The sequence below is a fragment of the Neopelma chrysocephalum genome, unplaced genomic scaffold, assembly GCF_003984885.1.
Source record: "Neopelma chrysocephalum unplaced genomic scaffold, ASM398488v2 Primary Assembly neopelma1_76, whole genome shotgun sequence".
NCBI lineage: Eukaryota > Metazoa > Chordata > Aves > Passeriformes > Pipridae > Neopelma > Neopelma chrysocephalum.
This window is the reverse complement of record NW_020897737.1, coordinates 8,100,552-8,117,945: the sequence shown is the minus strand read 5'-3', so window position 1 is coordinate 8,117,945 and position 17,394 is coordinate 8,100,552. Positions and strand designations below refer to the sequence as shown.

Genomic DNA, 17,394 nt, shown 5'->3' with positions numbered 1-17,394 from the left:
GCTCTACCACAAAGCTCATATGACAACTAGAGTTGGTCAGTCCAACGGATCCCAACAGTTCCTAATAATCAAATTTACAGGGAAGGTTGGTCACCAACTTACCTACTTTTAGACACATAAAATTTAGGCTTGTGTAAAATTAAAATTGTCTAAGCTTTAGGTGATTTAATGTTGTAGTCAAGAGAAAAAAAATTTACTATGACCTTGATCTAGTACAACAGATGTGTACAGAAATTGGAGGAGAAATGAAATTCCAGCCATGCTAGTCTCCATGTTTTGCAGAGGGAGTGTAATTGCTTGACTTCTTGGTGTCTAGATGAAACTAAGATGAATCCTACCTTTAGTGTTTCTCCCTTGAATAAGAAGCTTTTGGTTATACACTACGTTTATTTTTGTGTCATAGTAGAACAGATAAAAACTTTTTTTTCTTATTATCTTAAAGTATAATAGGAGTACTTTGTAGTGTTTCTACTGTGCAGTTTTCCATTTACACTAAAATATATTTCTACTTACTTCATGTTATTTTCTTACAGCTTGCACTCACCATAGAATTAAACATATTTGGATGATACAGACTAAAGAGGAAGAATCTTTATTTTAGTTTTTTTGCAATAATTTCTTAGTCAACATACATATTTTTATCTCCCCTATAATTTTCTGCAATTTATCTTATCATATACTGGATTTGATACTCAGTTTTAGTCTTTATGTTTAGACCTTCTTTTCTCTATTCTAACCTTATAATTTTGAAGTAGGTAAGAAGCCAAGTAGAGTGAAGATTATTGATACACTGCAGAGCTGTCAATGTAGCTGAATGTTTATTGCATGTCAGCTAAACCAAAATTTAAAATGCAAAGTACTAGATATTTTCTGGTAGGTGTATTAGTATGCCCATAGGTAAGAAACACATTTCTGTAAACTGAAAGAATTATGTGTCATGAGATTTCTGTGCATCATAGAAGTGCCAGAAGATTCTTCATAGTGAAAACTTCATTCTTTACCCAGATCAATAAAAAGCTGTATTTTCGTATGTCTTAGAGTTTCTCTGTAACATAAATTCTGATTTTGAGTAATCTTACAGCAGCTCTCCCTTTGAGTACCTTTTCCATATTTGTGCTTGTGTTGTTCTTTGATTTTAAACTCTCACCATGTATTTGCAGAATACTATTATTAGACCATTGCTATGTATTTATAGGAATTCAGGTGAATAGGAGTTAAAAATATGCCTTTAATGTTATGAAGAAACTGCAGCAAAAAAAAGTGTTATACCTGATTCTGCAAAGGCACTTATATTAATTTTCATATTGCACACTGTAAATTGAACTAAAATAATGCTGCAAAGCATATCTTATAATAGAATTGTGCTCTGAAGAATTGGATAAAGTATATTTAGTTTTTGCAAGTTTGTTCCATTTCCACATTGTATTGAATAACTGTTATGCTACTTTTGAGCTAAAAATGGTAAATAGGTCAATATAGTATTTTCCAGGTAAAAGATTTTCTTATTGTCTTTCTAAGTTTATACTGATTTAATGTATAATAATAGTATATTTAGATGTAATTTCTATGTAATTATTCTTTAGTTTAACAAAAGAACAACAAATTCTTTCATTGCAATTGTTTTAAATTTGAAGAGTGGCCTAACCACAAGACATGTTTACATCCAGGTAGAATAAAGCCAGGAAAGAGATCATGTTCGCTATTCTGAAACAAAGTGTTTCCTACTGACATCCCCCTGGAGACACATTCTAAAACAGCCTAAGCAGTGCCATGATGTGGAGAGTTCTTGTAGATGGCAACAGGTGCAACTGAGATGAAAATCCAGTCCATTTTTAAGCTTTAAAAAAATTGGTGGATGACTTTGTGCTGAGGTTTACCAATAGCTTTCTCATTTTTTGAATGAAAAATTAATTCCTTTTCTAACCAAATGGTTGGGAAAAGCAAATAAGGTGTTAAAGGATTAAAAATATGGTAGAAATATGTAGCTATTGTGGCATTTGACTCTCAGGGAGGATTTTTTTTTTTCTGAAATGGTTGTCCTTGCCTGTACTCTGACTGAATTTTTCTCACTATCCTCTGCTGCAATTCACTTATACGCTTGTCGAAAAACATTCACTTATACGCTTGTCGAAAATCAGTGCCACTGGGCCAAAACTTGTGGTGGTGTTTGTATTTTTTTCTTTTCTCACTTCAACTAGTGTACTGTGTTTTAGGGTGATATCATTACTTATGAAGAGTACAACCTCTTCACGACCAGAAACAGGATTTGAAAGAGAGATTAGCACTTAGAAATTTCATGGCCTCCTCGATAAATTACAACTCAAGAAATTATATCTGCTAAAATCTACTATCTTATTCTCTACCTAAATAACTATAAAACTGGACAGGAAATCTATCAAGATATATGCAGACAACCACAGATTTGTAGACTTAACATAGGTGTGTGCATCAAATAGCATTCATTCCACTGGAAGTAGTATAAGTTACCAAATGACTTTACTATATATTTTCAGAGCTTAAAACATTATTCAGTTATAATGCTGATGTTAAACAAATATGCATGTAATACAATAGCTAAATAGCCTTGGCAGACTGATGTTAATGAACAGTATGTCATACTTAACTGATCTTGTTTCTAAATTCATATTTTGCTCAGTTCAATGCAAAAAATCAGTGAGTACATGTGACACCTACATTGCACAGGAATGCTGATAGAACACAGATTTACTTTAATGTTTTTTCACCACTAAAATTGCTGAATTCTTTAGGGTTCTTCCTTAATCCATGAGTTAGATCTTCCCCAAAGATAAGATAAATTTGGTCTTTAAAAATTGTATTTTATCATGTAACTGATAGAGATCGTCCTTGTAATTTTTCACATTTATATTTAAAAAAAAAAAAAAAGAAGAAAGAAAAACCACAAAACCCTCCAGAAATGTCAGTGTTATTAGGGTTTAAGGTGTTGAACATAGTCACCAAAGGTTTCAGGTCATAAAAACTAATCATTAAATTTATCATATCATGCAGTGGCCAGGAACTGTTTCATGAGTTCTGAAAATGAACATGATTTCCCATGTTAATGACAAATTAGAAAATAATCTTTGATTAAAACAAATCAGGGAACTACTGCTGATTATTTTTTTTTGTTTTCAACTGTGCATGTTTTAGGCATAGTGCTTTGAAAGAAGTGTTTTTGCCTAATTTTTTATCAGGCAGATTCCTCTTACTACTTCTCAACTGAAAAGGTAAAAAAGGAACCCTACCTGCCAAACATACCGTACAAGTTCTGTAGCTGATGTATCTGCAAACTTACTTTTATTGGTATATGAAAAATATTTAGTGTGTCTTTGTCATATTTTGATTTAATGATTAAGATTTGCTTTCTAACAAAGAACACTGTATTTAACTGTTTGTACTTGTGCAGGGTTGGTGAGCGTGAAGCAGCACTGGAATCAGCCCTAAGAATGTTGCAGCAATTCTACCTGGATCTCGAAAAGTTCCTTGCTTGGCTTACAGAAGCTGAAACAACTGCAAATGTCCTGCAGGATGCTACACACAAAGAAAAGACACTAGAGGATGCCAAAATGGTTCGGGAGCTCATGAAACAGTGGCAGGTAAGAGGAGCACTTCAGCTTAGAGGCACTTGACAAACGTGAGAGTTTATCAAGCATATCTGATATTTATAGAAGTTATATAATTTGCATCAAGTTTATTCACTGTAGCTTAACTGAATTAGTTTTTCTCCATTACTTTCAAATACATGAGAAATGTTAGTTTGGTAGTCTCTTGTCAACATGCTCTGTTGCAGTAATAAAAAGAGATAATGATGCAAATTTTCCTAGTAAATGGCTGAACAGTTTTCATACAGTTATTTTCCTCTGGGGAAAAAAAAATCTTAGAGAGAGAGAATGCTGTATTTAGTGTTCCAAAGAATCTTGATGAAAAAGAAAATTAGGTAGATGAGATGATGCTGTTGAACTATGCTGTTATACTTTCATTGTGTTTTCTTCACTACACTTATTGAGAGGTATACATGTATGTCTGCTTGAGGTCTTAAATCTCTTAAATATGAGGTTGGTTGGCTGAGGACCCTTTTTTCCAATATTCATATAATCATAGAATAGTTTAGCTGGAAAAGACCTTTAAGATGATCAAGTCCAACCATTAACCCAGCACTGCCAAGCCCACCACTAAACCATGTCCTCAAGTGCCACATATTCGTGTCTTTTAAATACCTCCAGGGATGATGACTCCACTACTTCCTTAGGCAGCCCATTCCAATGCTCAGCAACCTTTTTGGTGAAGGAATTTTTGGTATTCCTTCATAGTGCATGACTTTCCTGTTGACAGAAAGTTCAAAACTGGAAATTGCAGGCACTAGATCATCTATGCCTGAATTTATTTGTGAAAAACATACTGTGAAAAGTTTAGTTATAAGTGATTATGTTCAGTAAGTACATTGGATGGAAATACTTCTTTTGGCACTACTGTATTAATACATGATTTTAACTATTTACTGAACTGGTGCTAGATTCCATTATATGATACTCTGTTACACAATTGTTGCACTGTACAAAAATGAAGTCTGAACCATACTTTTAATACTGAGCTCTCTTTTTATGCTAATTTGACTTTATAGTAATATACCAAAGCCCCCATGTGTTTCTGAATTTACTTGCACTATTCTTCTTATATGAAGTTTTTAAGTGATATAATTTAAATTACATAAGAAAATTATTCAAAAGAAAAAAAAAGTAAATTTATTCAATAGGTACAGAGTACTTAGCTGTAAAATAAAATAATTTATTATGATGGGTAATATTTACAGTAGTCATAACACAGTGCTCCATATCAGTAGTCTTTATTGTGAAAGCTTTTTGTCCAAGCAGGTACAGTTTCCTGATACTGGTGCAAATATTGCCTATCTGTGTTGCTACAAAACTGGATAATGGAGCACGATTTTGTCAATAGAACAATTTTATTATGTCAGCTGCATGGTCAGGAAAGAGTTTATGGCTTTTCCTCTGTTCCTTAGGTATTGCTGCATCAATTCTTCCAGGCTTCATACTCTGCTTGTAAGAGTTCTCTCTTACAATTCACTTTGATGCATAAGGATGAAAAGCAAGAACATGACATAAGTGTGGAGTTTGCACACAACTTATGCATATAAAAGATTCAAACAAAAAAGAGCTTTAATAAGTCACAGAAGTCTCAGAAATATGCATTTATGTACTTTGTGGAAAGGGGTTATTGCTCACTAATCCATTCAATCAGCCCCAGTGTGATAAGTCTCTTTTGTTCCTCTCTCTTGTGGGCGAGAAATATACTTACCCTACATAACACATCAGGTAATGGCTTGTATTCCAAGAAACTCACTATTTAAATTGTACATGTATAAAAGCAGACACATTCAAATACATGAACATTCAGTTCATGTTCTTAATATATTTTTTTAACGCCCAGTATATGTGGGTGCTAGCCACAAGCCTTATCCCTGCATAAAAAAGATCCTAAATGCTTTCAGTCCAGATTAGAGTTCCAAACCACTTTTCTTTTTCCACGTGAATTTTTTTTTCCTTAATCTCTCATGAACCAGGCTGAATCCAGATCCTAGGAGGTAAAATAAAATGATGGTTTCTGATTAAAGATCACTGTCTCATAAATCTTTTGAAAGAAACTTTGACTCCCTGGGTTTATAGCATTCATAGAAGTTATGGTGAAATATGACATACAGACTTAGATCTGCAGTCTCTATCTTGCTCTTTATGAAGTTGCATAGACTTGGATAATGTGAAAATAGTCATTAGGAGTCCTGAAATGTTAAAATTCTGTTTTAATCTGATATTTTTAGGCATTAAGTATAAAGCAGTGTTTTGATAAATAATTCTCTACAGAAATAACGAAAAACGTAAATTTCTGAATTCACTAGTAGTTTTATATCCTTGTCAATACAGATGCTTATCTCACCTTTCATGACCCAGCAGTTTTCTGCTTTACACTCTCAAACTTTATTTTATTTTTTTAAATTATTAGAAAAATAATGACTTGATGTACAGAAACTTTTTATAGAGCAGAAGTTGCTTGTTTAGGAAAATCTCCCATTTTTAGGCATTTGTTTTCCTTTTCATGTTCAGAAATCATTAACTCGAACGTCACTAATAAAGATTAATCTTTCCCTCATAGTTAGCAGTTCATTCAGTAGCAGAAGGAGAAAGGTGAGACTTATATAACTGCACATTCTAATTACCTCATGATGTAATTATATTAAAATGTGGCATTATAAACACACTGTTTGTATAAGGATGTATTTGCATGCATCATTTGTCTGAACTGACAGGAATGTAATAGTTGAGGCGATTCACACAGTTGGAATACTTTCTGGAGAATTTTCAAGGATACAAACCCGTTACTCCAAGGAGTTGTGTAATTATGTGCTGCTTTTTATTGTCTCGTTGAAATACATCATGTGTCCTCATGAGGCCTGGTTTCATAAGTAACCGTATGAGGGAGATGAAAACAATTAACTTTACTTTCTGCTTTCGTACTTCTAATGATATGAACTCTCAGCTGTGTTAATTATAATTATGGGTCAGTTTACATGGCACTGAGCCTGCTGGTGACAGATGGGGTACACTTGTCTCAAAGGGGTAAAAGGATCTTTGCACAGGAGTTATCAGGGTTTAGTGAAGAGCTTCAAACTGAATTTGAGGGGAGAAAGGTTTAGAACCAGGCTCACTGGAGATAAACCTGGGGACAGCATGCCAAGGTTTGAGGGATGGTGTGCTGGTGAGGACTTTTGGTCTGACATGTCAGTGGAGGTGGGAGATGGAGATCTGTGTGGCTGCAAAGACACAAGAGTTATTGATGTGTTAGACATCATGGAAGCACCATGAGAATGGTCACGCAGGAATTAGTGGGTTCTCCCACCAAAAAGGTGGCGGGATCAGCAGCCTGAAGTCCACCTACACCAAAGCATGCACAACAAACAGGAGGAGCTGGAATCCATTGTGCAGCTGGAAAACTATGACAATAACAGCCATCACAGAGATATGGGGGAATGATTTGCACAACTGTAGTGCTGCAATGAATGGCCATAAACTCTTCAGAAGGGACAGGCAAGGAAGAGGAGGCGATGGGGCAGCCCTGTATGGTAGGGAGTGGTTTGCTGGTCCAGAGCTTGATGATAGTGATGATAGTAGGGTTGGGGTTTATGGGTAAGAATCAGGGGAAGGTCAACAATGCAGATATCCTGGTGGGAGTCTGTTATAGACCTCCCATCCAGGATGAAGAGGAAGCTAAAATATTCCATAAACAGGTGGGAGAAGTCTCACAATCACTAACCCTTGTTCTCATGTTCTCATTGATGGGCCAAGGCCTATTGTATGAGATTCAGCAGGACCTCCTGGGTCCTCTGCTTTGGTCCAGGCAATGCTCCAGGCTGGGGCAAGAGTGTCCGGAAAGTGACCTGAGGGTGCTGCTCAACAGCCAGCTGAACGTGAGCCAGCAGTGTGCCCAGGTGGCCAAGAAGGCCAGTGGCATCCTGGCTCGTATCAAAAATCATGTGGTCAGCAGGACCAAGGCAGTGATTTTTCCCATGTAGTGGGCACTGGTGAGGCCACACCTCGAATCCTGGGTTTAGTTTTGGGTCCCTCGCTTCAAGAAAGCACTGAGGTGCTGGAGTGTATCCAGAGAAGGGCAATGGAGCTGGTGAAGGATCTGGAGCACAAGTCCTATAAGGAGCAGCAGAGGGAACTGGTGTTGTTTAGCCTGGAGAAAATAAGGCTCAGGAGAGACCTTATCACTCTCTACACCTACCTGAAAGGAGGTTGTAGTCAGATGGGAGTTGGTTTCTTCGTCCAAGAGGAAATGTCTTCAAGTTGTGCCTGGGGAGGTTTAGATTGGGATTAGGAAAAATTTTTTTACAGAAAAGGTTGACAAGCTTTGGAACAAGCACTGACTTCCCAGGGAAGTAGTTGAGTCAAAATCTCTGGATCCCTGTCACTTAGGGACATGGTGTAGAGGTGAAATTGGTGGTCCTAGGTTAATGGTTGAACTTGATTATCTCAGAGGTCTTTTCCAACATTAAGAACTCCATGATTCTAAGGAGTACTCTTCTGGTCTGTCTTTTTAGCAATGATTGTATGTGACAGTTTATACAGTTTATGTAACATTAGATTAATGTGGATTTATCCTGTTATTTTGTAAATGAAATCAGTTAATATTAAAACTGCAAATGAATATAATCACAGAGTTTTTTGACAAAGAATACTGCATGTGACACCTAGTTAAATATTAACTGGAGAATGCTTCTATACTATATACACAGGTTACCAATGTATCTGAAATAATCTATGATGACTGATGAATTATTGGTGGTAGTAGTCAGTGTAGACTGACTGAAAGTATGACAGGATATGATAAATAAAGCAAAGTTAATACTTAGGCATGAAATACATAGCAGATTTATTTTTATCGCCACCTTCCTTCTCACTATGACCTAAGTAGTTTTCCATTAGATGTAGGAGTTTTGCTACTAATAACATGGAAAATATGCATTGCCTTAATATATACTTAATATACTATGAGCAGCTCCCTTATTTTCTCACAGTGATGTTTTTATCTAAGACAAGAGACTGAACAGGAGGCAAGGCACTCTTGTCTCTTCTGTTTCTATCAGCACCTTCAAAGGTGCTCACTTGTTTTCAAGGTGTCCAGGCAGCTGGTTTTTTCAGTAGTAAGAAGCTGAGGTAGATACATATTCCTGACACTTCTTGATTATTTAGCAGAATAGGTTCTTTGAGAGATAAAAAATTGTTTCCAACTTTACTGCAGCCAGGAGGGCCATCAGGCAAAGCATCACCAGCTGGGCTGGGGAGGGGATTGCTCCGCTCTGCTCTGCTCTGCACTGGTGTGGCCTCACCTTGAATATTTTGTGCAGTTGTGGGCACCACAAAATAAGAAAGATATTAACCTATTAGAGAGTGTCCAAAGGAGGGCAATGAAGATTGTGAAGGGCCTTGAGGGGAAGCTGTATGAGGAGCAGCTGAGGTAACTTGGGCTGTTCAACCTGGAGGAGACTGAAGGGAGATCTCACTGCAGTCACAACTTCCTTGTGAGGGGAAGAGGAAGGGCAGACCCTGATCTCTTCTCTGTGGTGACCAGTGACAGGACCCAAGGGAATGGCCTGAAGAGGTTTAGGTTGGGTATTAGAAAAATACCCAGAAGGTGGTTGGGCACTGGAACAGGCTCCCCAGGGAAGTGGTCAGAGCACCAAGCCTGACAGAGTTCAAGAAGTGTCTGTGAAATAATTTATATCTAATTGCCCAGCACAGTTAATTTTGTGACATGATGTATGGATTAGATGACGAATCTGACTAACAGGAAAGAGAGAAAGTATCTGTAGTATTTTTGCTCATTTCAATTGATTTTACTAAAAATATTTAATAGTAATTAATTTTCAAGTACTTTAATTCTCTGTTCTGAAACACTTTGTCACTCCATTCTGAAGCACTTTCTCAGTCACTTCTGCTTAAAATTGTTTTCTGAAAGCTTTAAAAATAATGTATAATCTTCTTCCCTCACCTATTTTTTTGATGCTTAATTCTCCAGATTTGTCTTTTATACTAAGTTACTACTTTTATACTAACTATACTATGTTGCCAATTCTAAAATAAAATCTCTTCCATAGCATCTGCAAGGGAATAGCAACTGTCAGAACCATCTTACTCCACGGAGTAATAGAAGAGAAATTCCAAAATCTTAAACTACAATACAAATGCTATTACAACATCATCTGAGACAGGGCAAGTTAGTATCTCAGAGTGAAATCTTTTTTGTCAGAGCGGATTTTTTGAAATGTTGGATAGTATGGCTTTGAAAACATTCGGTCAAGGATGTATCAGTATTGTAATTAGTAGTCATGAGGAAGGGGAATAATGTTTGTTGTTAACAGCAAGTGTCAAATACTGAATACTTTGACAGGAAGGTTCAGGTGCTGATTCTCAGTGGGGCAGGCAATACTACAGCTGTTGTTCTTATCTGGATATCAAAGAGAAATGGTCAGAAATCAGCAGCAAAGAAGACAGGTAGATATTGCTGCGTTTTTTCAAATATTTTGTTTCAGTTAGTTTAGTTTGGATGGTCTTTATCTTAAAAACAGACATGTATTGCTGCTGCAGCTTATTTAGGAGTGGATACATTAACGTGTATTCTGCTTCTACCGTTCCTGTTTCTGAACTTAGAACAAACCTCTAATCAGTGTTAATTTTCTTTTGGAAGGTAAAAGGCTTGTTTTATCAAGTGATCTAGTACTTTTTTATTAGAGTGAGTGTAAGTACTCAAAACATATTCTCATGAAGATAAACAGTCTCAATTGTCAGAATTCTCACATATAAAGTGGATGTTTTCAAATAAGAAGATAAATTCCTTCCTTTAATTTCTCATCTGCATATGTTCTCTTAATCAAGGTAGAAAAAAAAATCCCATTTTTCAAATGTGCTAAGTAACCTAGTATATGCCCACTTGGCTGATTTATATTTTTCCTCTGTAAAAGTTTATTGAGCACACCAGAGGGATGGTCCTGAGTTTTTATTTGCAGATCAACATTCAAATCCTACCATCTTTAAACACTGATTTTCAAACAGATTAGATGCAAAAAACTTTTGTCGCATTAATTGTGAGATTCTGTTTTATAGAGTGAGATTAGTAGAGGAGAACTTGCAAAATTGCAAATAGAAATGGAATAGAAGGGATAAGATGGTTTGGCATTATTCTCGAGTAGGTTCCAATTCCTAAATTTTCTCCTGACCCTATAATTTCTGTAGGATACCTTATTGCTCTTGGTGTAGGCTTTTCTAAAACAGGCTCTCCTACATCCAAAGAAGTGGATGAATGGACTTTCTCATAATCTTTCTAAGTATATGTCATATTTCACTGTAGCCCACCAGTTTAAAGTGATAGGAAATAGACTGAGTGGTTACCAAAAATTTGAAGACTTCCACCAATTGATCTTCCTGTGACCATCAATATTTACTAGTACAGTCTAATCTGCCACTTAGTTTTTCTATTTACTTTTTATTGTTCATAGCATATTTTTTTGAAAAATGAACAGTCAGTAAAAACTGTTTGCAAAAACCCAGTGGTAGCTTTTAATATATTCTGATGATGAGTTTAAAAGGGTATCTGTGCCTTTTGCAATTATGCCTCACACCAGATTGTTCAAAACACATGGCTGAGGAACTCATAATTTTTCATTAGTGAGACCAGATGTGTATTTTCCCAAGGCTGGTAAAAAGAAAAAATGCTTGTATTGTGATTATTAACATGTTAATATAAAAAGGATAAATTATATAGTGCATAACTGAGGAAAAGTATTAATTTTGGCTTTATTCTTCCTGAATATGTAAGAAGTCAATGACTTACAAGAATACAAATAAGGAATAAAATAGATGTACAAATCATATTCAGGAACAAGTTACACTGGTTTTGTGAAAGATTTTAGACTGTACTGAAAAAATAGTTGTCTTCTAAGAAATGCTTCAAACTCTTTCTTTTTGTGAGTATATAGCTGCCATGGCACAGGTTTTCTGCATGTGAATCTACACTTTTTCACAATACCATCTATTCTGTATTATGCACTGTGCAGCAGTTGAATACTATAGCAACTCCCACTATCTAAACTGACAGCATGTTTGACAAAAATAACTTTGTCTGTATCATCACCAAGTAAATGCCCCGTTTCATTTTCTGTCAGAAATGTAGACTTCCTTTCTTTCAACTGCTGACAAGAAATTGAATCTCTTCTGTCAGTAAAAAGTTCCACATGTGCATTTATCCTTGTGTGCCCCATTTTTCATATGAAATCTTCTATTTTCACATTTCATTTTCCACATTTTCTCTTGGGTGCATGCTTTCAGTTTATTGATATTCACCACATAAACTGCCATTTATCCCACATATGAAAAAAATGCAATTTTTTAATTTGGTAGTACACAATTATTATCTCAGTCTGTTTTGCAATGATTCCAGTAGATTTTACACTTTTTATCACTGATAACATTAGTAACTTTCTGGAGGAGGACCTCTGCCCTCCTTTGTGGCAGTGCTATATTACGTGTAGGAGATTCTAAACTGGTGTTTGGCATTTTCCATTTGCTGAAAATGTACCTTGTTTGGGAATTCAAGAAATCCAGCCTTAAATTGCAGTTACTTATCATAGTTTTGCTACATTTTGTCTCAGTAAATTTTAACTAGATTTGGGCTTATCTTCCCTGAAATTGTTACTATAATAATTGCATTTTCAGAGGTTTAAAATTGTAATGAAAATATATAGCTACTTAAGTGTGCATCAGTAGTCTTTCTAGAGTTTATAACTCCTATTTTTGTGTTGTCAGTTCTTGATTTTATGTATCTTTTTATATGTGGGGGGAATCATCTGATGTTATGATGCCTACCAAGTACCCTAATATAACAGTATTGAACTGCTTCACATGAGATTGAATGGCCTATGACACTGGAAATCAGATGTAGGGTCACATAAATTCTATTATATAGGTTCTTCTGTTATATGTATTATATTTATATATCTATTCTCTTATCCTTCACATATATTCTCATGTGGTTTTAGGCTTATACAGTTGAAGATAACCAGTTCACCTTGTGGGCTATGTTTTTTTTTTAAATAACCTTATCATCTGTGAATTTTCTTTAGGTGAAGTCAGCAGAATGTAAAAACTGGTGCAAACAGCTATAAGCTCTGTTGTTTGTATTCAGGTATCAGTTGTTATTTACTGAGTAACCAGATTATAGAAATACAGTATTGTCGTGTCTCTAGTGTTTTGTCAACCTTTACACTTTTTAGAGGCCATTTAACCAGTTTGTTGTATGTCTGCCATCTATTCTTACTGGAATACTGTAGGTAATGAAGAGTTGACTTCTGACACCTACCTCAAAGTGTCAGTGGTGTGTGAGCTGTTTAAACTCCTTTTAAGAGCTGATGAAATCTAGACAGTTATGCAGCTGGCCAAATGTAGTTATCCCATTGTCTTCATCTCCCTAGAAATGCAAGAGCAGCTGTGTTTGTAGCTCCTTCCACCATGAAGAAATGTCCAAGAGGTGTTTCTGAAGGTGTTTTACTGCAAGAGTTTTTGACACGAAGCTCAGCTTGGTTGCAACACCTTGTCTTCCTAGTTCTGCGTAGACAAGGATAAGAGAAATGCACTTCCAGAGGGCAGTTTAGACCAGCTGAGCTGGGGCTATTTGCCTTCTGCAGAAGCATATTCCTCTCCTCTGACTTAGAGACAACCTAAGAAGAGTAGCTAAATAACTTACTGGCTCCACTAGCTCCCTAAACTTCATATAAAATGTGCGTGATCTCTCTCTCTCAAGCGTGTAAACACAGTGGGCTTTTTATTGTTTTTTTTTTACTTCTTTATTTGGTGGTCTTTTACCTAAAACAGGTTAAAGAGCTTATAGTTTCATGTAGGTCCTACCACTCAGTATATTTGTAAATCATGAAATTACCCATGAGGTGAGTGAAGAGAACCAATATGTAAACGCAGACTGCTGAGACCACTTTTCCCCCAAGTGAATTTAACCATAAGTAACTATGAAGCCTTGTGAAAATATGTCTAGAAAGTTTCTTCTGCCAGACCACTCCAGGTTTTAAGCTGTATCTTCTGCTGACCCCCACTGTCCACATGAATGTCTCGTAAGTGTTGAGTGCAGGGATATTTGTTTGGTTTTTCTCTGCTTTGCTGAGAACTGTTTATGCCTGATGTTGTTCTGGCTTGTCTTGCCTCTTCCTTGTCACCAGGTGGGAAAGGTGTTAATGCTTTCTGTACTTTGTGTTTCTTTTCCATTTAAAATGTCCTTGAAACTGAATAGTTGTTCACCTAGGGAAAGGATTTTGGCTGCATTATGCCATTCTCGCTGTTGCAGAAAGAGGTTCAGCTGATTCAATTCAGCTGTTGTAGTTGTCAGGACATCTGAATGAGCACAGCTATGAAACTACTCCATGGCTAATACAGTCAGTCAGATTTTGCTCATGAGTCCTTTTGTGCAATTCTGCTGCATGCAGGATGGCTGCTGCTTCCGAGGGGAGGGAGCAGGGTGAAGAGAGCCCACACCAGAGTGTGGACATCCACTGGCTGTCTGTTTCTGTAGTCCATTAGCTGTCTTTGGTAGCAGTCCATCACTGACCTCAAGGAAACAGTTTTTCTTAGTACTAAAAAATGAGGAAAATGGGCCTGAAAAACGGAAATATAGTGGGGAGTGTCTGCTACCCTGTGCATACAAAAGGCAGAGCTCTTTATCTGCAGGTATGTGAAAGAGACACAATGCTCATTTTCTTCAGACTTCCAGAATCCTTGTTCTATCCTCTCTGCCTCTGTGTTTACTATATCTTGTGGCTTTTCTGTTAGGTATTTTACCCAGATGAGGAGGGGTCTTTTTAGGGTTCTGCTGTTTTTCAGAAGTTTTTTATGGCAAACTATTTTCAAGAGTCTGGTTTAGCAGTTTGCCTGCAAGTGTGTGTGACTTCTGACTTAGATATGCTAATCTAGGGCCCTTAGTGATTTAAAGTTTGGGTTGAAGTGGTCAAAATAACAGTAGGTTTTTGCATTATCATTTTGTGTGGAATAACTCTGCTGAATCAGAACAGAGCAGAAAGAGGCTGGAGGAATGGAAGGAGACATCTGAAATTTAACTGTCCATTTTTGCCTCGGTAAATTAGCAACTTTCAACTGGCCGTATTGCGCATCTAAAGCAGAAGACAGTATTTAAGAACAAATACAGCAGAGAAAAGAATAGCTTGGTTATCATCTGGTTATTTAGATTGGATTTAGTGTGACACACTAAGAGTCACCAGAGGTGTTGGTATCTGAGTGAAAACGTCTGGACTTGATTTAAATTAAATGTCTTCAATTCTATACTGTCTGTATAGTTGAAAAGATAATGCAAAACTAAAAGAGGCCATAAGCACCAAGAAGCATGCATATTAAGAAGTTCTGAAGGTGAACATTTTTATTTTCTTACTTTGTGTAATTTTTTTCATGTTAGAAATCTTTATAGTTTATAGCAACTTGATTGAAAAATTTGTATCTGTCAAAAAGATCTTCTGTCTGGTTATACTGATAACTTGTTGTCAAATAAATGAATTAACCCTAAAAAGAGACCCTGAGAATTCTCTTTATTGATGCCAGAGTTTTAATTTCTGAAATCAGATATTACAGTTTTTTAGGGGAACTTTGCCAACAGAGCAAATGTGAGCACCAACTAGTAACTAAGCAGATTAAAAATAGAAATTATATCCTCTACAGAAATACCATACATTGTCTATTCTACTAAACGTACCTAATTTTAATTTCTACCTCAGTCTGCTATGTGGGACACAATTTTAATTATTTTTTTTTCTGCAACTACTTCATAGTTCAACAAAAAATAATAACACACTTCCTATAGGACCAAGTACTAAACCCAAAAGATTGAGTCACTTAAATTCTTTGTTGAACTTCAAAGATCTTTTGCTGGGGAAAGCTTTGAGTTGTCCTGCTTTTTTTTCTGTACTGGTTATATCCAAGTGTATTTCCCTGATCTATAAATGAAGTGGCAAATCCTTTCTTCCCATAACATGGAAACCTGCTGGAAGCTGTGAGATCAAAGCTATGGAATAAACCTGTTCTCACTTATGTTACACCTATTTCAGACACAACAGTGCATTAACCTCAACAGATCATCTCTTTTTTTAAATTTTTTAACTGTGATATCGTAATTCCATGCCTTGTAAGAGTTGCAGTAGTGTTTAAATCCCAGCTTGTTGATTTGCTTTAAAAAATAAAATTAGTAATTTTTTTATTTCAACCTTTGATTTATGGGACATGGAATACCATGGAGGGTTGGCACCACCTGGAAAATAATGCCACGGAATGTTATTTCTGCAGTGGGAGCTATTCCGTGACAGCTTCTTATTTCATTATCTTGTGTTTCCTGTTAGATATAGAACATACATGTTATACACTTGGGTTTTGCTGGGCACATGCTGCCTCAGGTAAAAACAGGATCCTCACCAGTTTTAATCCTGTTCTGTGATCAGGGCACAAAAGAAGAAATGCCTGTTGTCCTTAGAGCAAACTTGCAGCTGCAGTTATGTTTCCACTGCTGTGAATTCCTTGCACTAAACCTAATCCTGGGATACTCCAGTCCTGTTCATAGCAAAAGGAATTTTATAGATCATCAACACTTATTGCAACTGACTCAGGGTACGGAGTCTGCACCAGGTGTTTGGGTGAGATGGAGGAAAGGGAGATGAAGCTATGGGAATTTTTAAATTATTTTATTTATTTTATTTCAATTTTGAGAATGGTTTACTTAATTTAATTTTTTTATATACTTTTTTTCCTAAGATCTTTACAGCATCAGACTGGAAGTTGGCATTTTCCTCATTAGACGGGGGCAGATATTTGACATATACATTAATAGAAATCAGATTTGCTTAAAATAAAAAATATTTTTCATTCTCAATTTCTTTGTTCATATGGAGTTTCTGCTTTTTCATTGTTATATAATTTTCACTGTATGTCTCAATACCTTGGAACAAATAGAGGCAAGATGGACCTGACAGAAATAGAAAAAAATTATTTTATGAGTTTAGTTAAAAAACATTGTAGAAATCTGTCTTTATTAGCATGCTGTTTTGCTGATGGTTTCTCTGTTTTCATTATGGCTTGTAGCACTGTAAATTAATTTAACATGAAAGGATGAAAATATTGCTTTTAAATTTTTTCTCATTAAATTATGAAAAAAATTACAATAAATAATAGAAAAGAATGCCTCTGGTAGAAGTTTCTGTTTACTCAATCATTGCTGTAGCAAGAGTGAATTATTGCAGAGCTAACTCAGAGGCAATATTTTTGCAGTTACATTACATAAAACAGATGATCTCAAAACTTCAAAAAACAGCACAGAAAATAAAGCACAAGCTGGAATCTTTGAAAGTTAAACGTCTACTTATATTTCTGTGAGAGTCTTGGGTAAGACAGTTGACTGGAATTGAAGCTACTCACATCTCAAGAGTTTTGGTAACAAAGTGAAAAGCAAATGTGGCTAATTTCATTGATACCCTCTGTGCTAGAGGTGCCGACAATTTGAAGTCAGGATATGCTACATATATGGTGCCAGGATGATTATGAGCACACTGGAGCACTTTACCCATAACCTATAAGGTGTCTGGGTAGGTAGAAAATAATTTTCTAAGTTACCAGAGGGATGCTGATCTTATTGTCAGTCTTACTAAAATATATGTAATTCTGCATTACCTAACAATAGCATCTTGTGTTTAATTTTGGACTTGTGCCACGGCCCGAGGGGTAAAGGGAATGGGGACGCGGCACTGCGAAT

At 36.0% G+C, this 17,394-nt stretch overlaps 1 protein-coding gene across 12 annotated transcripts in view; it reads left to right on the top strand.

The window, feature by feature from the left end:
• DMD (dystrophin) overlaps window positions 1–17,394 on the top strand; it is a 1,013,774-nt gene that overhangs the window by 756,701 nt on the left and 239,679 nt on the right. For all 12 annotated transcript variants that reach the window (XM_027688940.1, XM_027688937.1, XM_027688948.1 and 9 more), the window contains one exon: window positions 3,425–3,614. In XM_027688940.1, coding sequence (XP_027544741.1) covers window positions 3,425–3,614 — 190 coding nt within the window. The remainder of the gene's footprint in view (window positions 1–3,424; window positions 3,615–17,394) is intronic.